This window comes from Euprymna scolopes, chromosome 41 (genome assembly GCF_053919585.1).
Source record: "Euprymna scolopes isolate OS-2025 chromosome 41, ASM5391958v1, whole genome shotgun sequence".
Lineage (NCBI taxonomy): Eukaryota > Metazoa > Mollusca > Cephalopoda > Sepiida > Sepiolidae > Euprymna > Euprymna scolopes.
In genome coordinates this window covers 66,777,467-66,803,032 of record NC_136522.1, presented here as the reverse complement: position 1 = coordinate 66,803,032, position 25,566 = coordinate 66,777,467, and the positions used below count along the sequence as shown (strand labels likewise).

Genomic DNA, 25,566 nt, shown 5'->3' with positions numbered 1-25,566 from the left:
CTTTTCTACAGGGAGGGGGTCAGCAAAAACCGTCCGAGTTTGCTTCTACGCATGCGTCATACGACATCGTAACCTGATTTAGTTTAAATATTTGAAAAACTGACACAAGTTCGTCAATGTCGTCTTAGCTTAGTTGCTTAGAGCGCTGCATCATTATCTAAAGGTTTTGGGTTCAAATCGTGGTCTGAGATGTCTTTTTTTTTTTTCGATTTTTAAAATTTTAATATTGAAGCAGGGTTATTTAAGCCATTTTTCACGTGTTTTCAGATTTTTTAACGTTCTTTTTTCTGTTTTTTTTTTTTTTTTTTTTTTTACTTCGCTTATTCTTAGGTTTTCATTAACACCCCCACGTGACCACACCCCCCCAAAAACACCCGGGCAACGCCGGGTACCCCCTGCTAGTATAATTTAAATAAAATAATTTATTTAGGAGTATTTTCGAAACCAATTTAGGTGACTGAAATAGGATTTAACCAATATTTTAATAATTTATGATAAAAAAAAATGGAAGAGTCAAACTAAATGCTTTTTAAGTAACTTTGATATTAAAAAAAAAAAAAGATAAAAAAAAGAAAAATCAGTTACTTACAGTGGACAAGAACAGTGACAAAAAATATAATCTAACCATTCCATTTTTATCATAAAATATTTAAATATGGGTCAAATCCTATTTCGGTCACCTAAATTGGTTTTGACGTTACTAACAAACTTATTCTAAAACTATATTTTAGTAAAAAAAAAAAAAAAAAAAAATTAAAAACCATCCTGTGAAAGCCAAATAGACTCCATAATTTTATTATACCACATCTGTTCAAACTGAAACCCGTTTATCACAATATTCTTATGTGGATCTATATTAAAAAAAACTTGTTAAACTTTGTAATATTTTCATTCCATAGAGGTAGGTGTGAATGCAGACACCATAATTTTATTATACCATATTTCTTCAAACTGTAACATAATTATCAAAGTATACTTACGCAGATAGATATCAAAAGTCTTTGTTAAAGTTTGTGGCATATTTCGATTCTATGGAGGCCAGGCGCATACGCAGACCCCACAATTTTATCATATCCCTGTTCAAGCTAAAATATGCTTATGAAAGTATTCTTATGCGCATTTATATCAAAAACCCTTCTAAAAATATTTTCTTTATTTCCATACTTTGGGGGTGAGGCACGTATGCAGACCCCACAATTTTAATAAACCACCACTATTCAGAATGAAATGTATCTATTTTTGATCCTCAATACCTCTTCTATCATTGTATGCGGTCAGTTTTCTAAAATAGAATTCTATAATATAAATCTCACCTGACTGTTTAAATGTATGTATGCAGGTCTGTCTGCCTAAAACTTTCGACACAGGCGACAGATTTTCAAGAGATTCGGTATCGTTTTGAAACTTGACTCTTCGGATGACAAATATTGAAAAATTGACCAAAAACATTAATTCCGTCATCCTCAACTGGGCACTTTTCTACAGGGAGGGGCCCGCTTTTTCCACTAATATTTTCAAAAGTCATCCCCTCTTTTCAATTAACTAGCCTTAATTTAAACATTCATTACTTCTGGTTTAGCGATGGGCGCAACAGCAAAGACGTCATTATTTCTATTTTTTTTTTTTACACTATTTCCTCCTTCACAGTACGGGTTCTAGCCTGCCTGTCTACTTGCCTATTTTTCTTTTTTGCTGAACAAAACTCACAACACCTGGGCACCCAGGTTAGTATAACATAAAATAAAATAGTCAATCATATAGGAATAGGAGCCTATTCGTGTACACTCACACGCATTCAACTTTATTACATGGATAGATAGATATACCACCTTTTTTTGGTAACTTTATAAGTTTGAAATCTCAGCGACTATTGATCAGAATTTAACAAATGAAAGCTCATTGGAAAGGTAACGACCTGAATTGTGTAGTGGGCTATGAAACATTTGTCCTTAAGGTCGCACATTAAGAGAATCATCCATCATGCAGAGCCTATTTTTGGCACTTTTTTTTTTTTTTTTTTTTACAGCCATAAAATGTTTCAATCATAGTCATTTGTTTTCCTAGTTTTGCATATGAATTACAAAATATCTGATATTTCCCCCTAAATCTCTGGCCTGTATGGAGAGAAGACTAAAACTTGATGCTATGGTTTCAAATGATCTGAAATAACAGCAAGGGCAGACTTGATTCCAAATAGTTCTCATATGTTATAGCTGTCATGTGAATGATTCACGCATGCGAATTCGTGAAACAGTTGACAAACATAACAATCCAATGACCACCCCACATGCCAATTTTTTTAAGTTTGACCCCTTCAGCAACCTATTTTTCTGTATGAAAACCAATTAAAAAGTTAAAATACCCTACATACCAAATTTGAAGTCTGCAAATCAAAAATTCGTTGAATATATAGGTTGAGAAGTGTCTTCACAGACACACACAATCTGGATAATGTAAAATATATTTAAATGTATATCTTATGACCGAGTAACGTCAGGCGCCCCTGTCCCCTCTAGTTAAAGATAAAAAGTAAAAGACACAAAAAAGATTTTCATTCAAGATTGAATTTATTTACACTAAACTTGACAATTCACAAAATGCGTGCAGCTATCTCGAGCAATTAATTTTCAAACAAATATGTGCCGAGAAGTTTGACAAATAGCTAAAATCAAACATTTAAAAAAAAAATTTTGATTACTGTAAATACCACTTAAGTCTTTTCATTTTATTGAAAAATTTTCCTTTTCAAATTGACACAATTAAAAGAGTTTCGTCCTAATTTGAAGGTCGGACTTGGCTGACATATTCTTCGTATGATATACAGGCTCCATGCTCGGCTTCATTGTAAAATTTCTTTTGGATAAACTTACGACCAGAGTAACCACAAATGGACACTTCTGGTTTATCCTAGAAAAAAAATAAAAATAAATAAAAAATAGATAAAAATGAATATACAACAAAGTAATATAAAAAAAAAAAAAAAAAAAAAAAAAAAAAAAAGGAGGAGGAGTCTTTCTTTAATTGGAGGTAATCACTTATCAAGGCCTGGAAGCCACTCTAGGATACGGGTAAGTGTTAGATGGTTAAACAAGATCAGTAATGGTGGAACTTTGCTACGGCTTACTTATTTAAAAAGGGCAGCTCAACAAATTACACTTGGGAATGGGTAATGTTTTAGTCAGTTGGGAAGTAGCCCCACAATATTGTGTTCAACATAAAACTAGCTGTACCACCTAGCCTTGTCCAGGACGCAGTTATTTATTTTAGTTTTTGCTTTTTATTTGTTTACATAATTTTTAAACCTTATACAGGAAATGAAATAAAAATTTTAATTGCATGGGACACAACTACATATATTTTTCAATAATAATACATCATATTCGTAAAAGATGGAGCCATTTTTAGAAGTGTGAGAGCTCGAGGCGTAGCAGAGCATTAAAAAAAAAAAAAAAAAAAAAAAAAAAAAAAAAAAAAAAAAGAAAATGCATACAAACTTAGCCCGATCTCATAAATTTATTTCAAACCGAAAGGACCTTATCAAATGATAAAAGTTAGCTGGGAGTTTATGAACAGAGTGAAATGGAATAGTTTCAAAAGAGTCGATAACTTAATAGGTCCCAAACTGTCAACCAGGCTTCAGCCCCTCTTCCATCGACAAAATGTTACATCTTTGCCTGTTTCACAAGTATTTTAATGGTAGATGCTCTAACAAACTACAAGCCCTTGTACCCCTTCGACGTAAATACCCAACAAGCAGCATAATCCCACCCCTATACAGTAGAGATTCCCAGATGCCAGAAAGCCTTTTTTTTTTTTTTTTTTTTTTTTTTTAAATTACATTTTCAAGTACATTTAAAAGTACATTGCCACTTTGGTGTAGGGGGCTACTATCAGGGGCAGCAACTGCTGGGGGCACTATGTTGGGATTTGGGCAGCAAGATGTCGGTTCACGTTACACTTGAACTTTTGCATGTCAGTACAGTTGGGGAAGCAGGGCCCTGGAATGGAATTCCAGAGTCTAGCGGTTCTGGGGAAGAAACTACTGGAGTAGAAAGATCTTTTACATCTAGGGATCTCTACTGTGTGGGGGTGGGATTTAGCTGGCTGTCGGGTTTGTCGAGGGTGTCTACGTCGTGGGGGCACAAGTGTCTGCAGTTCGTCAGAGCATTCACCATTAAAATACTTGTAGAACAGGCAGAGGAATGCAACGTTTCATCGATGGGACAGAGGCTGAAGCTTAGATGACAGTTCAGGGCCTATCAGATTGGCGACTCTCTTTTGAACCTTGTCTAGGAGCGAGAGACTAGAAGCAGATGCACCAGCCCAAATGTGACAACAATACTCCATACATGGGCGAATGGTGGCCTTATAGAGGTACAGGATACTTTCAGGTGTCAGTAGTTTTCTAGCACGGTAGAGAGAGCCTACCTTTTTCGCAGTGGCCCTGGCAATGCTTTCAATATAATTGTTCCAACTCATGTTTCCTGTGAACGTTAGGCCAAGCAGTTTAAAAGATGTACTCTCAGACAGGGAGTCACTGGCCATTGCTATTGGTGGCAGAGAAGGTTTCTTGTAATTATTTAAGGAAACCAGTTTAGTCTTGGCAGCATTGAATGTGACCATCCATTTATGTCCCTATTCCACTACAGATTAGAGGTCATTCTCTAGTGTTTTTGCCATTTCTTTAGTTATGTGTTCATTTGTTTTCCTGTCATGCCTGTTATAGAGTGTGGTGTCATTAGCATATATACCCATCTCAGAGGCAGTTTTGTCGGGGAGGTCATTAATAAATATTAGGAACAATAGAGGCCCAAGGATAGACCCCTGAAGCACTCCGGCATTTATATCATACTGTTCAGATATACGACCGTCGAGGACAACCTGGATTTTTCTCTTATCTAAGAAGGATTTAATTATGTTAAGTAGTTTCTTTCCCAGAACTGCTAGACTTTGGAATTCCCTTCCGGGTTCCTGCTTCCGATTGTACTGACATGCAGAAGTTCAAATGTAATGTAAACAGACAACCTGCTGCAAAAGTCTCTACGTAGTATTTTTTTTTCTAAATAAAATAACCTTTTTCTTTCAATTTGTGTATTCATTTTTAGTCATTGTACAAAGTTTCGAATCAATCGTAAAAAAAATATGAGCCTGGGACTTAATGGGTCAAAATCTCATTTTAAAGAGGAACAGAATGGAGAGGCAGGGTGATTACATACCAGATTGATGTAAACCTTGGGATGACCTAATGATCCACCTCCATCACTCCACACATTTCGGGCATTCACTACAACAACTGGATCTTCAGCAATCAGGTCAATGGCAAAGTTCTGGTTCACCTATATATAAAAAAAAGAAAAAATAGAAAAAAAAAGAAAAAATAGAAAAAAAAAGAAAAAATAGAAAAAAAAAGAAAAAATAGAAAAGAAAAAATAGAAAAGAAAAAATAGAAAAGAAAAAATAGAAAAGAAAAAATAGAAAAGAAAAAATAGAAAAGAAAAAATAGAAAAGAAAAAATAGAAAAGAAAAAATAGAAAAGAAAAAATAGAAAAGAAAAAATAGAAAAGAAAAAATAGAAAAGAAAAAATAGAAAAGAAAAAATAGAAAAGAAAAAATAGAAAAGAAAAAAAAGAAAAGAAAAAATAGAAAAGAAAAAAAATAGAAAAGAAAAAAAATAGAAAAGAAAAGAAAAAATAGAAAAGAAAAAATAGAAAAGAAAAAATAGAAAAGAAAAAATAGAAAAGAAAAAATAAGAAAAGAAAAAGAAAAGAAAAGAAAAATAAAAATAAAAATAAAAAGAAAAATAAAAGAAAAATAAAAATAAAAATAAAAAGAAAATAAAAATAAAAATAAAAATAAAAAGAAAAGAAAAAGAAAAGAAAAAGAAAAGAAAAATAAAAGAAAAATAAAAGAAAAAGAAAAAGAAAAAGAAAAAGAAAAAGAAAAGAAAAAGAAAAGAAAAAGAAAAGAAAAAGAAAAGAAAAAGAAAAGAAAAAGAAAAGAAAAAGAAAAGAAAAAGAAAAGAAAAAGAAAAGAAAAAGAAAAGAAGAAAAAGAAAGAAAAGAAGAAAAAGAAAGAAAAGAAGAAAAAGAAAGAAAAGAAGAAAAAGAAAGAAAAGAAAAAAGAAGTAAATTATTGTCGTCTTAACTGCAGGTAGTATCTGTTAATCTACCTCAGAGATTCTGGAGGGTTATAATACAGAGGATAGATGCAGTTCCTTACCAGTGATGAAGGCAAACATCTAGAAAAAGAGGACTGTTGAAAATGACTTAATTCTAAAACCGAAGAATATTTTAACACATATTTTGTGTGATTAAACCACATAAGAACAAAGTAGCCTTAGGAGAAAAAAAAGCATTGATTAACTCGATTTTAGCATAACATTAAAAATAAAGATCAAAGGTTTCTCCGTTAGCCTTCCTCTTTTATTCTAGAGAATTAGCATACAAGGGGTAGTTAGAGTTCTTCAGCCGTGGTGAGGACAAGCATCTATGACAGAAAAAGAGGAATCTGTTGACAAAAGAACTGGATAGAGGAAGCCATGATGGTGTCACAAAACACCTTCCAATTTGTCATGAGCCAGCACAGAGGTAGTGAGGCCCAGAAAACTGTCATGAGAATGCTCATGTCCGTGCACAATCTTGTCTAAATGGAGATAGTAAAACTTAAGTTGCATATCATTCAATTTGAGTGAAATTCCGACAGCAGCGTGACAAAAGGAAAAGGAAATTTCTTGATATAAAATTTTTCATGTCATACGGTGATAATGCTGGGGAGCTATATGTTTTGGTTTTTATTCTAGCTGATGGCACTCATGTTTTTTTTCAGGTTGAATTCAAGTTTCACTTTTCTTTCTTTTTTTTTTAAATTGTTAAGTGGAAGCACAGAATAGTTACATCGTGGTTTAGTGGGGGATGCCCTTTTCTCTACCCTGCAACCCCTCTCCCACAGAAGAGACGTTGCGAGCCTATCCTTGTTTTATCGTTATTTTCATGGCAAGTGCTCGTCTGAACTCCAATCCCTGGTCCCCCCTCGCCAATCTTTCACGAAAAACACCCGTCTAGCTGAATCCACTGTGAAAAATTTCCCCCACTCTATATCTGTGCCTAAATCAAAACGCGGATTTCATGAGCAAAGCTTCTTTCTTAGAACTGCACGCCTGTGGAACTGTGTTCCGTCTGCCTGCTTCCCTCCGGACTACAACTTGGATGTCTTCAAGTCTAATGTTAACAAATTCCTAATGAGCCGCCCCCTAATTAAACACTTCCTAAAATCTCCTCACTAACGTGATGTACTTACAATAACCCTTATCCCTGAGTGGCTTCCGGGCCTTGATAAGTGGTGATCACTGTGTAAAAAAAAAAAAAAAAAAAAAAACCCTCCCCATGTTAAGAATGGCTTATTATTTGAAATAAACCGCGCTGGAGACTTCTTGAATCTGCGTTTATCGCAACTTCAAGCATTATTAAACAACGTGGAGGTTTCTATAACATAGCGCGATTAATAAGTAAACTTTTATTAAAAGAACATTATTTAACTGTAGACACAGGTTAACCCCCTCACACCATTCAAACACCCCCTGTAATAATTAACACACAATCTCAATCAATAAATTACATAAAAAACACTCATTTCATTTGTTACAAACCTATATTTGAATTTCAACAGATATATCTTTTTTCCAGTAAGAATATTAACTGTGTTCATATTTTTAAAATTACACTAACGACTATATGACGTCACTAAAATTTCCTTATCTTTAACAGCGCCAGCTCTCCCCCCTCCTTTTTGAATTTCCAACGTCTTTTTGCCGTTTTTCTGAAATAGAACTGCATCACACTGTGCACATGAAACATTTTCAAATATTTTGTACTGGTATTTTTTGTTTCTTAATCTCATTCATCCAGAGGAAGTCTCGAAATAAAGACGAAACGTTGATGAACACATAATAGGGTTTGTTCCTTTTTATTTCTCTATTTTGTTGGAATACTATTTCCATTATTTTCATCATATATATATATTCAATTCATACACACACACACACACACACATTTTCTTCATAAGTTTTGGTTTCGATTAGTGGTGGGACGATTAATCGGAATCGGAATCGTAAGAATCGTGTATTTTGGGAGGTATCGGAATCGGAATCGCATCGTTAAAAAATACCTTAATTTTCCGATTCCTTCATTACGATTCTTTTAGTCTGATGTTGAAAAAAAGAAAAAAATGTCCTGATATTTCTAACCACAAGAGAGAAATGTAGCATGTTATAAAAAGAAACCAAAGAAATTCATTACTAACAGGGCAATGCTTAGTGCCCCCTCCCTTACAAGATTCATTCATTCAGATCTATTGTAATCAAAACTACAAAAGAGTTAACTTGAAAAGAAGTAGGCAGGGCTCTACATTGCGAGTAAAAATTAAAAAAAATACGCTTATCTTTTTGGCGATTGTTTTTTTTTTTTACTAACAAATCTTCTAGTAGTGAATGAAAATGCTTTTTCAACTTATATTTTCTTAAAACAAAATGAGCAAAATCAAATTATTTAAACAGTAAAAGGTTTAATAGAACAATATACTTTTTTTCTTTTTTTAAAAGAAGGCTTTTGAAAGAAATATCTCTAAAATGAAATTGATCACGTATTATTTTGCAAAATTTTGACAGTAGTCGGCTTCTTTTGAAGTTTCAAAAAGAATATCATTGGAATAACATTAGAACTATACATGCTAAGTGGTGGTTTGCGGTTAAGGTATTCAGAAAATGAAAAAACAAAAACAATTATTTTGCTATCTCTTAAATACAGCTTTATATTTAATTTAAGCTACTACTGGGTAAGTCAATTTTCAAATTTTTTTTTTTTTAAGTTTACATTCTATTAAAATATTCAGCTCATGAAGCAATTAGATATATTTTTTGGAACTTCTTTGCAGATTCCCCCCAAATAAAATAAAATATGGCTGAATCCAAGTTGAGCGTTACAAATTTCAGAGAAATATTGGTTTTAATTTAGATTAAATAACATTTTTGGTATGATTTTACTTTAGGGCTCGTCTCACGTTCGTATAGAAAAATATATTTTTGAAAGTAGATTTAGGTGTGCTGAAAACGCCACCCAATTCGAGTAACTCTTTATAAATTTTCTTTTTATCCCGAAAAAATAAAACTTATTCTAAAAAAGACATGGGGCTTATGTTTTTTGTACCCCCCCCCCCCCCAAAAAAAAACACCATGAACTTTATAAACAATCAAAAACACATGTTAGATGCTTCCTTCGATATTTTAAAAACTATTGCCGGCCCCAATTTTGAATGCAATATTTGTTTATAACACCCCCGAAATTATATGAAAAGTAAGATTTTAAAGGCAAGTCGTGGTAGTGTATTATCGACATTTACAAAAAAAAAAACAAAAAAAACAATTGCCTTTCCAAAATTATCCGCAATTTTTAAACATTAATTTCCATCTAATTTTAAATTGTCCGCGAAAGATTACTACGCTTATGTCACTTTAATACGAGTGTGGGTGCACATATGGCACATGAATAGCCTTAGTGTGCACTCAAGCGTACCTTAACGAAAGCTGTAAAATGCCCAAAAATAGTCTGAGGGTTCAGAGGCTCATACCCACTAGCGTAGCTGGGGGGGGGGGGGGCGGTCAGCCCCTGGTGACAGCCATAGAGGGGTGACAATCCCCCCCTCCAAAAAAAAAAAATTTTTCAGCCAAGCTTAGGTGCAAAAATAGAATTTATTTATTATATATTATGGAATTTTTACGTTTTAATTTAAAATCTTTTTTTAGAATATTATAAACTCTTAAGAAAATTAGTCATTGCAAAACCTTTTGTCGATTTTTATTGAAAAATTTTGTACTTATGAAATCAGTTGATGACATTTCATTTTTTTTAACTGTGGAAAAATGAGAAAGAAACGATATATATATGGTGCTCGGTAAAAATGGCACTGGTAAAAATGGCACAAGTGAATAACTAGGTAAAAATGGCACCAAAAGGTGCTACTGAAGTTATGGGGTCCCAAATTCTAACCTCATTTAGGGTTTTATAAAAGTTCCTATTTTCTTGCCGTCAACGGGTCAGTTTTCATCGGAACAAAAGATTACAATTACCTCAGTTTAGAAGCATTGTTTATCTAAAGGTTCTTATTTAATTGCACCCCCGCTAGGGCAAAGTTAGACACAAGGTTGGTTTTAAATCTGGGGAATATCCAGCTCCCCAAAAAGGGGCATTTTCGATCGGAACAAAAAATTACAATTACCTCAGTTTAGAAGCATTGTTTATCTAAAGGTTCTTATTTAATTGCACCCCGCGAGGGCAAAGTTAGACACAAAGTTAGACACAATGTCGGTTTTTAATCTGCAAATTAGCAAAATTACCAACTAGTCACTCAGAGCAGTTTTATTAGTGAGGGTCGAAATCGCAGTGTCTTTTTTTTTTTTTTTTTTGCCTAAGTCACCATCTAGGTGTCACCAATTTTTTTTTAACCTTCCTTAACTTCAAAGAGTAAATACAATATATACAACTAAAAAAAATAATTTTTAAAAATGCTGATTCTATTCATGAAAAATTCTTTTAACTAGAAATTAAAACTTAGGTAAAGATAGCTGACTGACAGCAACAGGAGCACTGGTTAACTACTGAACCACGTGGAAAGGTGTGAGGGGGAGGAAAAAAGGAAATTAAATGATGATAATAAATTATGATAACTGTCTTTGAAAGGCACTAAACTCCTAAAATTTACTTCTTTAAAATTTTAGGCGGCATTCCCCGGCGATTTTAAAGAACTCTCTCTCAAAAAAAAAAAAAAAAAAAAAAAAAAAAAATTTAATTTTTAAGGTTTGGGAAAGATATATTTATTATAACCGAATTCCTGTATGAAGACTGGATCTACTTTATTGGACGTTAATTTGTGAGATAAGTAATTTTTCAATGTTTAATATGTTGTTAAAGTTTCAATTATCAATTAAATTTTTTTAATTGCGTTTTATTTTCAATTTATTTTAAAAAAACAGGGTTTAAAATGTATTTTTCAAGGTAACAAGCTTCGAAAGAAGTCTAATTAAAAAAAAATCACTTAATTTTTAATTTCGACAACCCGAGAATTTAATTATTAAAACAAATATTGAAATGTGACATTTTTTTTTAACATTTCTATTAGTTCAATTAATTTTCTTTCAATAATTCATTTCACTCAACAAACTTCACCATTTTTTGTTTTGTTTTTCTTTTATCTTTTTCTGTAATTTTGGTAATTATTTTTGCTCAATTTTATCTAGTATTTCATTTGTTTTTATAGTGGTATCGTTTTTATATATGTTCCTTTGATATACCCTATTTCAAAATTAGTTTGGCTAAACTTATTCTTTACGTAAGAACCAACGTGTAAAAGCAATGAAAAAGTAAGAAAAAACAATAGGTGTTAACTACACTTTGTGAATTATGCACGTTCATTTATAAATTATTAAATTAAATATTTATCTTTTTTTTATATTTAATTAGTATATATTTTCTTTCTCTTCCGCAATATTTTTTTTTTATTTAATTCATTAAATCTGTTAATTATGAGGACCAAAATAATGAATTGTGTTAATTTATTCTCTAATTTTCTTTTTTTTGTTCTGTTATATAAATTCTATTTTATTTGTTTTTGCTCTGAAGGATAAATTCTATTTTCTTTGTTTTTTTTTTCTGTATTCCAATTAAGTAAAATAAATTTTCTCTAAAATAAATTTTGCAAATTTTTCCGTTTAGTTTACAATAATTTTATTTAAACCAAAACACGACTGTGTAGGCATAAAATATCTCTTCCAAAGTTAGAGAACATATTTGGGAACTACCCGACCATAAGTATAAAACTACCTGGTATATTTCAAAACAATAATTCCCTAGGAATCGGAATCGTACTTGGTATCGGAATCGTTAATCAATATTTTCCTGGAATCGGAATCGTATAAAAATTAGGAATCATCCCAACACTAGTTTCGATTCAAGCTGATGCACCCAAGTCATATGGATATATTTTTTTATTTTTGAAATTGCAACTTTATAATATATAAAAATCAATAGAACATTAACTATTACAATATATACGAAATCTGGAAGAATTAAAATCTCATATTTAAACATACTTTATGACCGGGCCATACCGGCCATCCCTGCTAGCTTAGATAAATGCTTTTGCAGTTTTAACAAAAGAGCTACAGTAATATCAGAGCGTCTCCATTTACGCTGAACATCCACAGAATGCCAACATCAATATATTACATATGAATAAGTCCCCTGTGGAATTTCCACAGGTCCCGCTAGTTTGGATTAATAAGACTACTGTTCTCATCTTCATTGTCATATTCTGCACAATGTTTTGGCTGATGTAACCATAGGTTCACCGACGCAATGGATAAAGTACTAGGTAACATTTAGTCGTACAAAGTGGATTACTCGAGACTTTTACCTGATCATGGCCGACGGAGAGCGAGCTTGCTACCCCTGTTGATTAAATAAAGGGTTCTGGTCAAAATTCTTTGCTCTGAGAAGGGGTTAGTTTATTGCTAAGGGTATTATATTTCAAAACTATAGAATGACATTTTGACCCATAGTCTAGAATTAGATATGTTCAAAAATAAATAAACGCGTGGATCATATCTTTCACAAAACATCTTAATTACCTCCCTTTATTTTGTTAATTCCTTATCAGTTTTAACAACGAAAATACATAAAAATTTCAAAGATTTATTTTTTGACACATCTTATCCACATTAGAAATTTTCTCCATTCTCCGAAGATACATATTTTTGTCGTAGAAATTTATTATCTATTTATTGATACTGTAGCACCTTTGACATCCTTACGTATGTAAGTGTGTTACGGTTTCCAGATTATAAATTATTCAATTATCCTATTTATTAAAAAGGAGGACAGAAGCTGACAACATACTACGAACATTAAATTAGTGTATCGAGTGACGCTAATTTTATGTTCGTAGTATGTTATCACCTTCTGTCCTCCTTTTTAATAAATAGGATCTCCCGATCATCGAAGACGCAACATTAAAAAAAAAAAAAAAAATAAAATAAATAAAATAAAATAAAATAAAAGATGATGTCACTTTTGGGCCGTATATGAAACTAAAATATACGTCCTTGGTCATCTGGCTAGGATCCAAGTGTAGTATCTGTTCTGTCTAAAAATGGTATAATGACATTGTGGGGTTTCCATTTGCGACAAGTGTCCATACAATGGAAATATGTCACAGACTCGTATAAGGATATTGGAGATAACCCGTAATAACCAGATATATTCTGACACTACACTAACCAGATTACTTAGATAAATACTCTTCCAGTTTTAACAATAGGGCTACAATAATATCACGGTGTCTCCATGCTGAACATCCGCAGAATGCTCAGCAGCAATATATTAAATATGAAAGATGCCGCTGTGGAATTTCCACAGGTCCCGCTAGTTTTATTTATCTCTCAACATATCATATCCGCGCATATAGACAAGAATGTTATCTATACACTCATAAAGTAGAGTTATTTGTCGCACTGGCATTGATATTAAAAGCCCACCTTTTCTATTTAAAATGATTAAAGCAAATTGATTAATGTATTGTCATAGATATGCGACTTACTTATTAAAGATTAACTAATTTGCATATTCCTTAGAAAAACAAACTTTCATTAATTAATTTTTCATGGTTTCTTATTGGATAAATGGTTACAGTTAACTATCACGCTCCGTCCTATTCATGCATAATTGCATAGCATTTAGGATAGAATGTTCTAGCACATACACACACGTTAAAATTAATAGAAATTTGATGAAAATGTAATTCAAAACATGACAGCTAAAAAAAAAAAAGAAAAAAAAAAATCAAACAAGTATTATTTTTTATCTTTTTAAATAAATACTAGTCTAGCTGTTGGCCCGTAAAGAGTATGATGAAAGATGTTCAAAATAAAGTGATTTTGAGATTATATTGTCTTGAGAAAACATTTTTAAGTGATGACTGAAAAAAAAAAATAATAAAACTCGGGAAGCCTCAAGAGCACTACTACAAGCACTAATTAAAATTGAGGACCTACTAAAAACACTACTAAAACCAAATTTGTACTTCTCCCCTCTTTGACGAGAAAGTATTTTTTAAGTAAAGCCTAAAAAGAATTTGTCAGAATCTGAGTGTTTAGGAGTGCTACTAAAAGCAGTAAATATGATATTTTTTATTTACTTATTTTTTTTTTACAATGGAGTCACCACTTATCAAGAAAGGGAGGCCACTCCAGGATAAGGGTTAATGGGCATACATTAGTCATTGCGATTGTGGTGGGAATTTTTATAATTATATATTTAAATCAGTTTTTTTTAGGGTTAAATTACATTTATTTGTAAGAAAAACATGTTAAAATAAAAATATATTGTTGAACTTGTGTATGCTTTGAATAGCAGCAGTGCCTTTTAATATTGGACTTAAGACAGGGTGGCCATGAAATAGGTAAGCAGACAATTTTTTTAAAACTGGAAGCCAGATGGACAGTTTAAACGCCCAAGCAAGTTGATATAAGTTTTATAATTATATAGATTTATTCAAAATTTATAATTTTTGGCTTTCAGGGAGGTTTAGACAATACTTTTAAAAATGATCTTGTCTGTCTGCGGAATGGTCTATCAAACTACTGTCAATTTTTGGTCTACAAACTTTCAATTTGATATATGGAGTATTCAGACATGTGGAATAAAATTGATTTGGTTTTTAACTAAAAAAAATAGCTGCTAAGACATCAAAATTGAAAAAAGTTGGTGCAATAACATGTTCTTTAATTTTTTAGATGAGGATTGATAAATCAGACTATTCTGACTACCATTCTCATCTTGAATGTAATCTTCAACCTTCTTCAGGTGTATCTTGAAAATCTTTCTGTAGAACTCAGGAAGTCCTAAGTAATCCACAAGAACCATGGCGTAGTGGATAGAGTACTTGGTACATTCAGTTGTAAGTTACACTCTGCTGGAGATTGAAGGTCCAATCCTCAGCGCAGATGACACTACAATACAATTGTGAATTAGTTAGGATTTCTACCCAGTCGTGCCTGACAGAACAAGAGAATGCTACCACCGTTAGAAATTCTGTGCACTCACAACCGTATAATTGAACAGGCCATACATACGTTCGGAGTACTCTGAATTTGGTGTCAATTTTAAGGTTTCTGTTGGTCATGAATGATGACAATCTCTTGAAGATGAATTAAGCTGCGGCTATGCGACTTTGTATTTTAGTTATACACCTTCCATTAGATGTGATCCAGTATCCCATGTATTTGAATTTATCAACTTTCATAATTGAACAAAATATATATTTAAAAATGGTTTGATTATTCTACATTTAAGTAGATATCTCACTGCTGATGCAATCCTTTAACCGTAGAAGAGTCAAGTACGTTCTAAAATGGAGTACTGCTGTCATATTTGGGCAGGAGCTGCTTGGCATGCCCTATATTGTCTTGATCGAGTTTAAAATCATTTTGGAAACCTAGTAGGTGATGCCCTTTTCTCTTCCCCACAGAAGACACGTTGCAAGCCTGTCTCTGCTCTATTGTTATTTTCATGGCAAGTGCTCGTCTGAGTTCCAATCTATGGTCCCCCTTTGCCAAACTTTTACAAAAGACTTTACTAGCTACAACCACTATCAGTGCCTAAATCTAAACACAGATTCCACGAACAAAGATTCTTTCTTAGAATTGCCTGCCTGTGAAACACTATTCCGCTGGCCTGCTTCCTAGCCGACTACAACATGGTAGTCTTCAAATCAATGTAAACAAGTTCTTGTTGAGCTGTCCCCATAAATAATAAAATTCTAACCAATTTACACCATCAACGATTACTACACTACCACCTTATTATCCTTGAATGGCCTTCGAGCCTTGATAAGCAGTGAATCCTTTGTAAATATAAAAAATAAATATAATTTTTTTTTTGTTTTTACAAGGTGGTCACCACTTATCAAGGCCCAGAAGCCACTCAGGGATAAGGGTTATTGCATGTACAGTATGTTAGGGTGGAGATTTAATAAAGTGTCTACTTAAGGGGGCGGTTCATCAGGAATTTGTTTACGTTGGACTTGAAGACATCCAGGTTGTAGTCAGGTGGGAAGCAGGCAGACGGAACAGAGTTCCACAAGCGTGCAGTTCTAAGAAAGAAGCTTTGTTCATGGAATCTATGTTTTGATTTAGGCACAGATAAAGAGTGGGGAAAATTTTTGACAGTGGTTTCAGCTAGATGTGTGTTTTTCGTAAAAGATTGGCGAGGGGGGACTATAGATTGGAGTTCAGACGAGCACCTGCCATGGAAATAACGATAAACCAAAGATAAGCTCGCAACGTCTCTTCTGTGGGAGAGAGGTTGCAGGGAAGAGAAAAGGGCATCCCCCACTAAGTCTATTTTGTACTCTGTCAAGACCGGATAGGCTGTTTTTAGCAACTCCTGCCCAGATATGGCAGCAGTATTCCATCTTTGGACGTACTTGGCTTTTATATAGATAGAGAATTGCATCAGTAGTGAGATATCTTCTGGAGCAGTAGAAGGATCCCACCATCTTTCCAGCGACCTTGGCAACAGACTTGATGTACGTGTTCCATTTCAGATTAGGAGTAAAAGTCAAGCCCAGAAGCTTGTCAAAACATGGAGCTTCTCCTAGACAAGAGCCATCCATTTCAATTGATGCCAGCATTGATGATGTAAGGATAGGAATTTGGTTTTAGATGCATTAAAGGTAACCAGCCACGTCTTCCCCCACTGAACCACGCGCTCGAGATCAGAGGAGAGAGAATCAGAGAGAACTTTGTCATTTACAGCCTTTGATGTGTTGCTGTAGATCGTCGTGTCATCAGCATAGATGTCAACGAATGATTTAAGTATGTGTTTAGGGAGATCATTGATGTAGATCAGGAAGAGAGTTGGGCCCAGGATGGACCCCTGAGGGATTCCAGCATTAATACTGCAGGCCTCCGATTTTTGTCCATCGACCACTACTCTTATGAGCCTATCAGAGAGAAATGATTTAATGATAGAGAAAACATTTCCAGTTATACCGTAGCTGGAAATCTTGTGAAGTAAGCCTTTATGCCATACCTTGTTGAAGGCCTTTGATATGTCAAGAGCAATTGTCCTAGAAAGGAAGCCTTTGTCAAGAGATTCACTAATCCTATGAGATATAACCGTTAGCACATCTGCGGTAGATCTTGCAGAACGGAAACCATATTGCGGGTCACTAAGAAGGTTATTTCTGCTGAGATGGTTGACTATTTCTCTATTTAATATGGATTCCAGCAACTTACTCATGACACACAGGAGACTTATTGGTCTGTACTGAGAGGGAGATGACATCACCCGTATTCTTAAATACAGGGCAAACTGATGAGGTTTTCCACGGTGTTGGAAAGCACTTCTCCTTAAAGCAACGCTTAAATAGTTTTGTAAGTATGGGAGCAAGTTCTTAAATAGTTTCGTAAGTATGGGAGCAAGTTGAAGCTTTTTTAACACTATAATTGGGATGCCGTCAGGGCCAGTTGCTTTACTGGAATCAAGGTTCTTGATTAGCTTGGCGACCTCATGCTAAGATATTTGTATGTTTCCTAGCGTGTTCTGTGTTATAGGAGGAAATATGGGGAGTTGATGGCCTTCATCACATAGGGTAGAATTAGCTACAAAGTTCTTGGCAAATAGTTTGGCCTTGTCTGAAGCTGACGAGATGACCTCAGACCCATTGATAATGGTTGGGATAGAACGCACACTTCTGTTCAGGATCCTATTTGTTATTTGCCAAAACTGGTGGGAACCAAGCCGCTGCTCACCTACTTTGGATTTAACGGACTGAGCATATAGCATTGCATTTTTATTACTTTTACAGTGGTTGCTGGCGTTCCTGAAAAGCAGCTTTAGTCTCAGTGCGTTGGTAGCTATTGAAAAAGTGATTTCTGTGCGCGATAGCAGCAGCACATTCTGGCGAGAACCATAGCTGGCTGTTAGGTTTTTGTTGGAATTTTTTCGATGGTATGAATTGATCTATTATGGTATGAATTGATCTATTATGGTATGAATTGACCATTCGGTAAGGTCTGATACTGTAGAGGACACATCCTTTTGAAACATGGAATGCAGATCTGAGTGAAGTCATAAGCAATGGCAAAATCATGACAGAACCTTCTCTCATCGTCCGTCTTATTTGAGTGGGTCAGCCATTCCATGTTATAGAGGTTAAAGTCACCATAGATGTGAATGTTAGCCAAGGGATGTGCAGACAGGATGTGATCTATTTTCTCAAATATACTCTTAAAGATAGTAACTCCGCTGTTATGGGGCCGATAGAGGGCAAATATAAATGCAGTGGTGTAAGCAAGTGCAACCTGGAAACACATATAAGGTAAATTAGAATCTTCTCTAGAGATATCCCTGCCACACGGGAAGCCATCTTTAATGTAAACACATATTCCATGCCCATGACGGTCTTGGGGGTCAGATTTAGATGTTAAGTTAGAGTATCCGTTAATTATGAACTCATCTAGGGAAGTGGTTGGCCCTATTCTGAAGTAAAAATATACTCACCAATTTTTCTTTACCAATAAACCTGACACGTCTGTAATCATCTTCACTGTATTGCTGAAAAAGAAGGAAGACAGTTTTTTTTTTGCAAAGTTCAAAAAGGGGAGATAATCGACAGCAAAGTGAGATAACTCTGTAATAATAAAGCAGACTCAAACAAAAAAGAAAGAAAAGGTTCTTTGTTATTGTACCTATTTACTATGCCTCCCCACGGGACAGAGTTAGACACCAGGGTCGTTTTTTAACGTGGAGAAAAGGTACAAAAATAAAAAATTGCCTCAGTCGTGAAGGACTGATCCTCCACCGAAAGAGAACAAGAAATGGAAGTGCAGCATCTGAAGAACACATAGCGAAATTCGAAAATTGAAATATTGAATTTCAACTGAAACCACTGGCATCAACTAAATTGTCCGGTCATAGTATAACACAGCCATTGCTTTTTTTACTGTGTCGTTACATTTAAAACCTCTCGGACCCACACGCCGTTTGACACAGTCATAAAGGAATAAATAAACGTGAGTGATAAAGCAGAGCTATAATAGAGCATTTTAATATTTATGTATCTCAAACAGAGATCAAGTTTTAGCCCCAGGAAGGGGGTCTCTAGGTTTTTGAGAGCTTCTCTGAAGTAAAATAAAGCAGACAACTGTCCCTTTTTATAAGGCTACACCCGGGACATAGAAGACAAAGAGAAGAAACAGTTGCTTTAAAAAAAAAAAAAAAAATTGTATGTTTTCAGCATTCTAAATTCACTTTTTAACAAATATTCATAAAATTGTTTAAAAAGGTTTCACATCAATTATTTCGTTGCTGCTTACGGATTTATTATACTGTGCTAATTTTTAAATAGTATTTTCAAAATAAAATCAAGTTTTATGCATAGTAAAAATTAAAAAAAAATATGCTTAGTGTTCATAAGTGTGCAAGGACAAAAATAAAACAAAAGTGTACCTTTTTAGCATCCCAAATTCATTTTTCAAAAAAACGATAATATCAAGAAATCATTAGGATTTAAAATCAATTATTACTTTGTTACATAAAGACTTATTGTATCGTTCAAATTAAAATCGAGTTTTACGCATAATAAAAAAAAAAAAAAAAAAAAGAAATCCAAACAAAACATTATTTTCAGTTTTTGTTTTTTTTAACCAAAATAAACATTTTTGATTGCTGATTACTTATTGTGTTATAAAAAGAAAAAAAAAAGGCACTCGTTGCTATTTTGACTGAAACAGAAGTTTTTTTTTTCTGGGGGTTGCTTAATATCCTTAGTTTACCACCTCTCTCCACCCTGACAAAGCCGGATATCCATGGTAGTTGTTAAATAATAAACTGACATTTGTACCTCAAAGGATTGATGATTTCTTTTTCCAATTTTTAGATATTATATGTCTGCGTTCTCCACTTTCAATTGATACCATATTCATGGTGGTCCGTTTTGTATTTTTTTCTAGTTTTAGCTAGACATACACACACACACTCTTCATATAATAGAAGAGTGGGGAGGCGTACAGCATTGCCTGATCGTAAAATATGGTTAAAAAAGAAAAAACAGGATTTGTATGCCATCTTATAGCGTTATTAATAGAAAAAAGAAATGCTTCGTGGTGGACAAGTGTAAGCAAAGAACAATGCGTAGAACAATGGCCCATGCAAGAGCGTAAAAAAGGCCAAATTTGGCCTAATAAAGGCCAAATTTTCAAAACGTTGGCGGCCTCGATTGCTGTACATTTAGTCTAATAAAAAAAAATGTTGAAAAAATAATAAAAAATACATTTGTTCGGGTTTTATTTCCGCCTTAAGGTCTAATAATGTGTTTTATATAAAAATAAATAATTTTTTATAAATTTTTGTCAGTCAAATAATTTACGCCACTGAAATACACATTTGCCAAAGTCTCACTATAGACAACAACAAATATTGCAGGTTCTTCAGATGCTGCACTTCAATTTCTTGTTCTGTCAGTGGAGGAGAAATCCTTAACGACTGAGACAATTTTTATTATTGTTCCTTTTCTCCACATTAAAAAACGACCCTGGTGTCTAACTCTGTCCCGTGGGGAGGCATTTTAAATAGGGACAAATATTGCAGTCATGACACAAGCAATCTAAAATATTCGTTTCAGAGTTATGTCCCCTGTGTATAGCCTCCTACGGCCTACTTTATAACGTATTAGACAAATGCAATTTTACTCAATTTTCCGTAAAAATTACTTTTAACTACAAATAACTTTCCACTCAATGAGTTTTCGTAATTTTTTAGTATATTATTCGGGTTTGTATTACTGTACACACAGATTCGAAAAAGTTGTCAAAAAACAAATATATAACAAATAAATGTTATCAAAGGCAAGATAAGTTACTTTTCTACCAAACTGGATATAATTTTCGTGTTTTTATTCAATGTAACAGGTATCAGCTCGAAAAGCATACAGTGTTTACGGATGTATCGGAAAATTCAAAATGGCGCCCGAGTCTCACTTCAACACGGTAAATTCGGGAAAAGATGTTATAAATAATAAACTATACAAAATACTGTTAGAAACTCGCTAAATATATGTTACCGTGACATAAGTATAAGTTGACATATATTCGGTGTTTTTTTTAATAGCATTTTGTCCAGTTTATTACTTATAACATCTTTTCCCAAACACCGTGTTAAAGAGAGAGTGGGGCGCCGGGGCGGGGCGGCGGGCGCCATTTTGAATTTTCCATTACATCGGTAAACACTTTTGACACCCCTAACACGAAACTGCGAATAAAATATAAAAATCTCGTAATTTCTCTGTTAAAAGTGGGTTGTTTATTTTCTTTATGGATTATACTTCCAAAATAAACTATTACAGTTATTTTAAAAGTAATAGAAATATTTTTTTTTTTTTTTTTTAAACAGTAATGAATTTTCCGAACTCAATATTTTTCAATTTTTAAACTTTAAAAATCTATCAAAATTTTTCTATTGATTCTATTTTTACGATATTTTCAGGGTCAATGTGAAATTTTATGTTCTTTCCAATAAACCGAATATAATATTTTAGACAAACGTTTTTTTTTAAATTCACGCCCCCCCATTTGTGTAAGTGTCACACATTTTCAAGTTTCTCTTAAAAAGTAAATAACTTATGTTGAATAGTTTTATATATCACAAATTGAAGAGAAAAGGTCAATAAATAATATATTCAAATTTAAAACAAAAAAAAAAAAATCCGTTTTTTAGAAATTTACCTGTAAAGTCCGAAGTTTAAAACCTTTTTTTAAAAAAAAAAAAACTTTTTTTTTTTTTTTATAAAACCTTGGTCCTTGCTCCTTTAATTGAAAAAAAAAAATTAGGGCTTGAATTACATTTTTCGAGGAGTTATAAGCTTGGAAAGATGGGGTGGAATTATTCAGTATTTTCACGAAATTTCTGATACATCTAACACTGCATGTTTTTCGAGCTGAATAAACATGTTATATTGAATAAAAACAAAAAATATATGCAGTTTGGTAGAAAAGTAACTTATCTTGCCTTTGATAACATTTATTTGTTATATAACCCTTATCCCTGAGTGGCCATTGGGCCTTGATAAGTGGTGAACTCCATGTAAAAAAAAAAAAAAAAAATTTATTTTTTTGACAACTTTTTCGAATCTGTGTGTACAGTAATACAAACCCTGTGTTTTATATAAAAATAAATAATTTATATTTTTATAAATTTTTGTCTGTCAAATAATTTACGCCGCTGAAGTACACATTTGCCAAAGTCTCACTATAGACAACAAATATTGCAGTCATGACACAAGTAATCTAAAATATTACTGTCAGAGTTATGTCCCCTGTGTATAGCCTCCTACGGCCTAATTTATAACGTATTAGACAAATGCAATTTTACTTAATTTTCTGTAAAAATTACTTTTAACTACAAATAACTTTCCACTCAATGAGTTTTCGTAATTTTTTTAGTATATTACTATTTTCGGCATGACAATTAAGTACGTAATATTGTTTTAACTTAAAATTACTTATTTACAAAATAAATCGATTTATCCAGTTCATTTTTTTATACGGTAACAATCGTTTATTAATTTGTTGCGTGAAAGTACAAAATAGTTAACAACCCCGGGTTTGTATTACTGTACAGATGATTCGAAAAAGTTGGCAAAAAAAAAACAAATATATAACAAATAAATATTATCAAAGGCAAGATAAGTTACTTTTCTACCAAACTGGATATATTTTTCGTGTTTTTATTCAATGTAACATGTTTATTCAGCTCGAAAAGCATACAGTGTTTACCGATGTATTGGAACATTCAAGATGGCGTCTCACACCCTCTTTAACACCATAAGTATGGAAAAAGGTGTTATAAATAAAAAAAACTACACAAAATACTATTAAAAACCCGCCGAATATATGTCAACCTATGTCACGGTAACATATATTGAGCGAGTTTTTAACAGTATTTTATCCGTTTTTTTATTTATAACATCTTTTCCCACACTTACCGTGTTAAAGAGAGAATCAGACGCCATCTTGAATGTTCCAATACATCGGTAAACACTGTATGCTTTTCGAGCTGAATAAACATGTTACATTGAATAAAAACACGAAAAATATATCCAGTTTGGTAGAAAAGTAACTTATTTTGCCTTTGATAACATTTGTTATATATTTGTTTTTTGACAACTTTTTTTAATCTATGTGTACAGTAGTAATACAAACCCAAATTATATGCGTGCGAGGAACGTGTATGAGATTATTCGATAAAGGTGTAGATTTTTTCATTTAAGGTTAAACAAACACTCTCATAAAAAATGTAAACGTCAGCTAATATGTTAAAATATACAAAATAGGTTTGCTAGTTTTAATGTATCATAATGTAAATAAGTTAAGTAAAATTATTATTTATCACAAAGAATGAACGAAATATTGTGAAAGTTATTCGACTTCGAGATGGACACCTTCAAAACAAAACAACCCCGAACTTATGAAAATATGGGTTCTTAATAAATACTTACCTGCCCAGTGTGGGTAACTGTCTCAACAGTCGTCGGGTCACAGGTCTTGGGGTCCGCGAAAGATTTTGTGGAATAGGCCAAAGAGGTCCGGGCTGAATTTCGAGCCGATAATCGAACACCCAAGGTCGTTACAACAGCTCGACTGAGAGAAGCCATGTTGGAAACGACGATTAGAGAGTGGCAAATTAAGGGGGAATAACTCTAGTGTAACTTATTAGTACTTAAAGAGGAGGCACTTGACCCCCCCCCCCCCCGAAAGCCATTTCAAATGAAAGGGAGGCAAATGGGTACTTTAAAACTTCCTTAACTGGAATAATTTCGTTTCGGTTAATTTGGGGGTTTTCGATAGCCTATTCTTCTGACGCTATGTTATTTTTCTTTAAAAAAAACAAAAAACAAAAAAAAAAGATCGTAACAAGAAAGTTATTTCTTTTCTTTTTTTGTTTACCCCCCCCCCCAAAAAAGGCATACTGCCATGTGGACGTAAGAAGTTACTATTTGAGACCATGTCTACAAGGGACTGTTTAAGGAGATGAGTAAGAAACTTTTGCCTGTTAGTACACTACAGTCAGGGAAACAGGACGCAAAGTGGGATTTCGAAACTCTAACAGTCCAAGGAAAGCGACTATTAGAGTAGAAGGCTTTCTGATATCTAGGGAGTTCTACAGTGAAAAGGTGGGATTTTGTTGCTAGACGGGTTTGTCAGGGGTGTATTTGAAGGAATTACGAGTGATAGGAGTTTGTCAGAACAGATTCCATTAAGCTTACAGTTATATCGCATAGGATTAGCAAATCTCTCGACGGTGGCAATCTTTCTAGGGCAATTGCTCTTGATATATCTAAAGCATTTGATAGGGTATGGCATAAAGGTTTACTTCATAAGATCGCTAGCTATGGTATAGCTGGAAAAGTCTTCTCAATTATTAAATCATTTCTTTCTGATAGGTTCATAAGAGTAGTAGTTGAGGGGCAAAAATCAGAAGCCCACAGTATTAATGCCGGTGTCCCTCAGGGGTCCATCCTGGGCCCAACTCTTTTCCTGATCTACATTAATGATCTTCCAAATCACGTCCTTACATCATTTGTAGACATTTATGCTGACGACACTACCATTTATGGTAGCACATCTAAGACAGTAAACGACCAAGTTCTCTCCAATTCTCTCTCCTCTGATCTTGAGCACGTAGTACAATGGGGAAAGGAGTGGCTGGTTACTTTTAATGCATCTAAAACCAAGCTTCTCTCTTTACATCATCAACATTCTAATCCACATTTGGCATCAATTGAAATGAATGGCTCTCGTCTTCAGGAGGCCTCAAGTTTTGACAAGCTTCTGGGCTTGACCATTACTCCTGATCTTAAATGGAACACGTACATCAAATCTGTTGCCAAGGCCGCTGGAAAAATGGTGGGATCTTTCTATCGATCCGGTAGATATCTCACTGCTGATGCTATTCTCTATCTATATAAGAGCCAGGTACGTCCAAGGATGGAATACTGTTGCCACATCTGGGCAGGAGCTGCTAGAAAGGACTTGTCCTGCCTTGATAGAGTTCAAAATAGACTTCGTAGCCTTGTAGGAGATGTCCTTTTCTCCTCCTTGCAACCTCTATCTCACAGAAGAGATGTTGCGAGTTTGTCTCTGATGTATCGTTATTTTCATGGAAAGTGTTCAACTGAGCTTCAATCTATAGTCCCCCCTCGCCAAACTTTCACAAGAAACACTCGTCTAGTTGTAAACACTATCAATAATTCCCCCCACTCTTTATCTGTGCCTAAACCTAAACGTAGATTCCATGAACAAAGCTTCTTTCTTAGAACTGCACGCCTGTGGAATTGTCTTCCGTTTTCCTGCTTTCCGGCTAACTACAATATGGTTGTGTTCAAGTCTAAAGTAAATAATTTCTTGATGAGCCGTTCCATTTAAGTTATCAAATTTACCAAATTTTCATTACTAATGAT

The 25,566-nt window shown here is 33.6% G+C and overlaps 1 protein-coding gene across 1 annotated transcript; it reads right to left on the bottom strand.

Moving 5' to 3' along the window:
- Positions 1–2,548: 2,548 nt before the first annotated feature.
- On the bottom strand, positions 2,549–23,822 carry LOC145266577 (NADH dehydrogenase [ubiquinone] iron-sulfur protein 6, mitochondrial-like). The gene is made up of 4 exons (XM_080122417.1): positions 23,605–23,822; positions 18,612–18,665; positions 5,217–5,336; positions 2,549–2,907 (listed from the first exon to the last, which is right to left on the bottom strand). Exons 1-4 carry the CDS (start codon positions 23,758–23,760, stop codon positions 2,776–2,778), a joined length of 462 nt encoding a protein of 153 aa, XP_079978543.1. The 5' UTR covers positions 23,761–23,822; the 3' UTR covers positions 2,549–2,775.
- Between the last annotated feature and the right edge of the window lie 1,744 nt (positions 23,823–25,566).

What these genes read in the sequence shown, in the direction of transcription:
- LOC145266577 (XM_080122417.1), bottom strand. Translation starts at nt 23,760, where the DNA reads ATGGCTTCTCTCAGTCGAGCTGTTGTAACGACCTTGGGTGTTCGATTA. An exon ending in CAGTTACCCACACTGGGCAG is followed by an intron (nt 18,666 to 23,604) that starts GTAAGTATTTAT and finishes CTTCTTTTTCAG; the next exon opens with CAATACAGTGAAGATGATTA. An exon ending in CCAAGGTTTACATCAATCTG is followed by an intron (nt 2,908 to 5,216) that starts GTATGTAATCAC and finishes TTTTTTTTCTAG; the next exon opens with GATAAACCAGAAGTGTCCAT.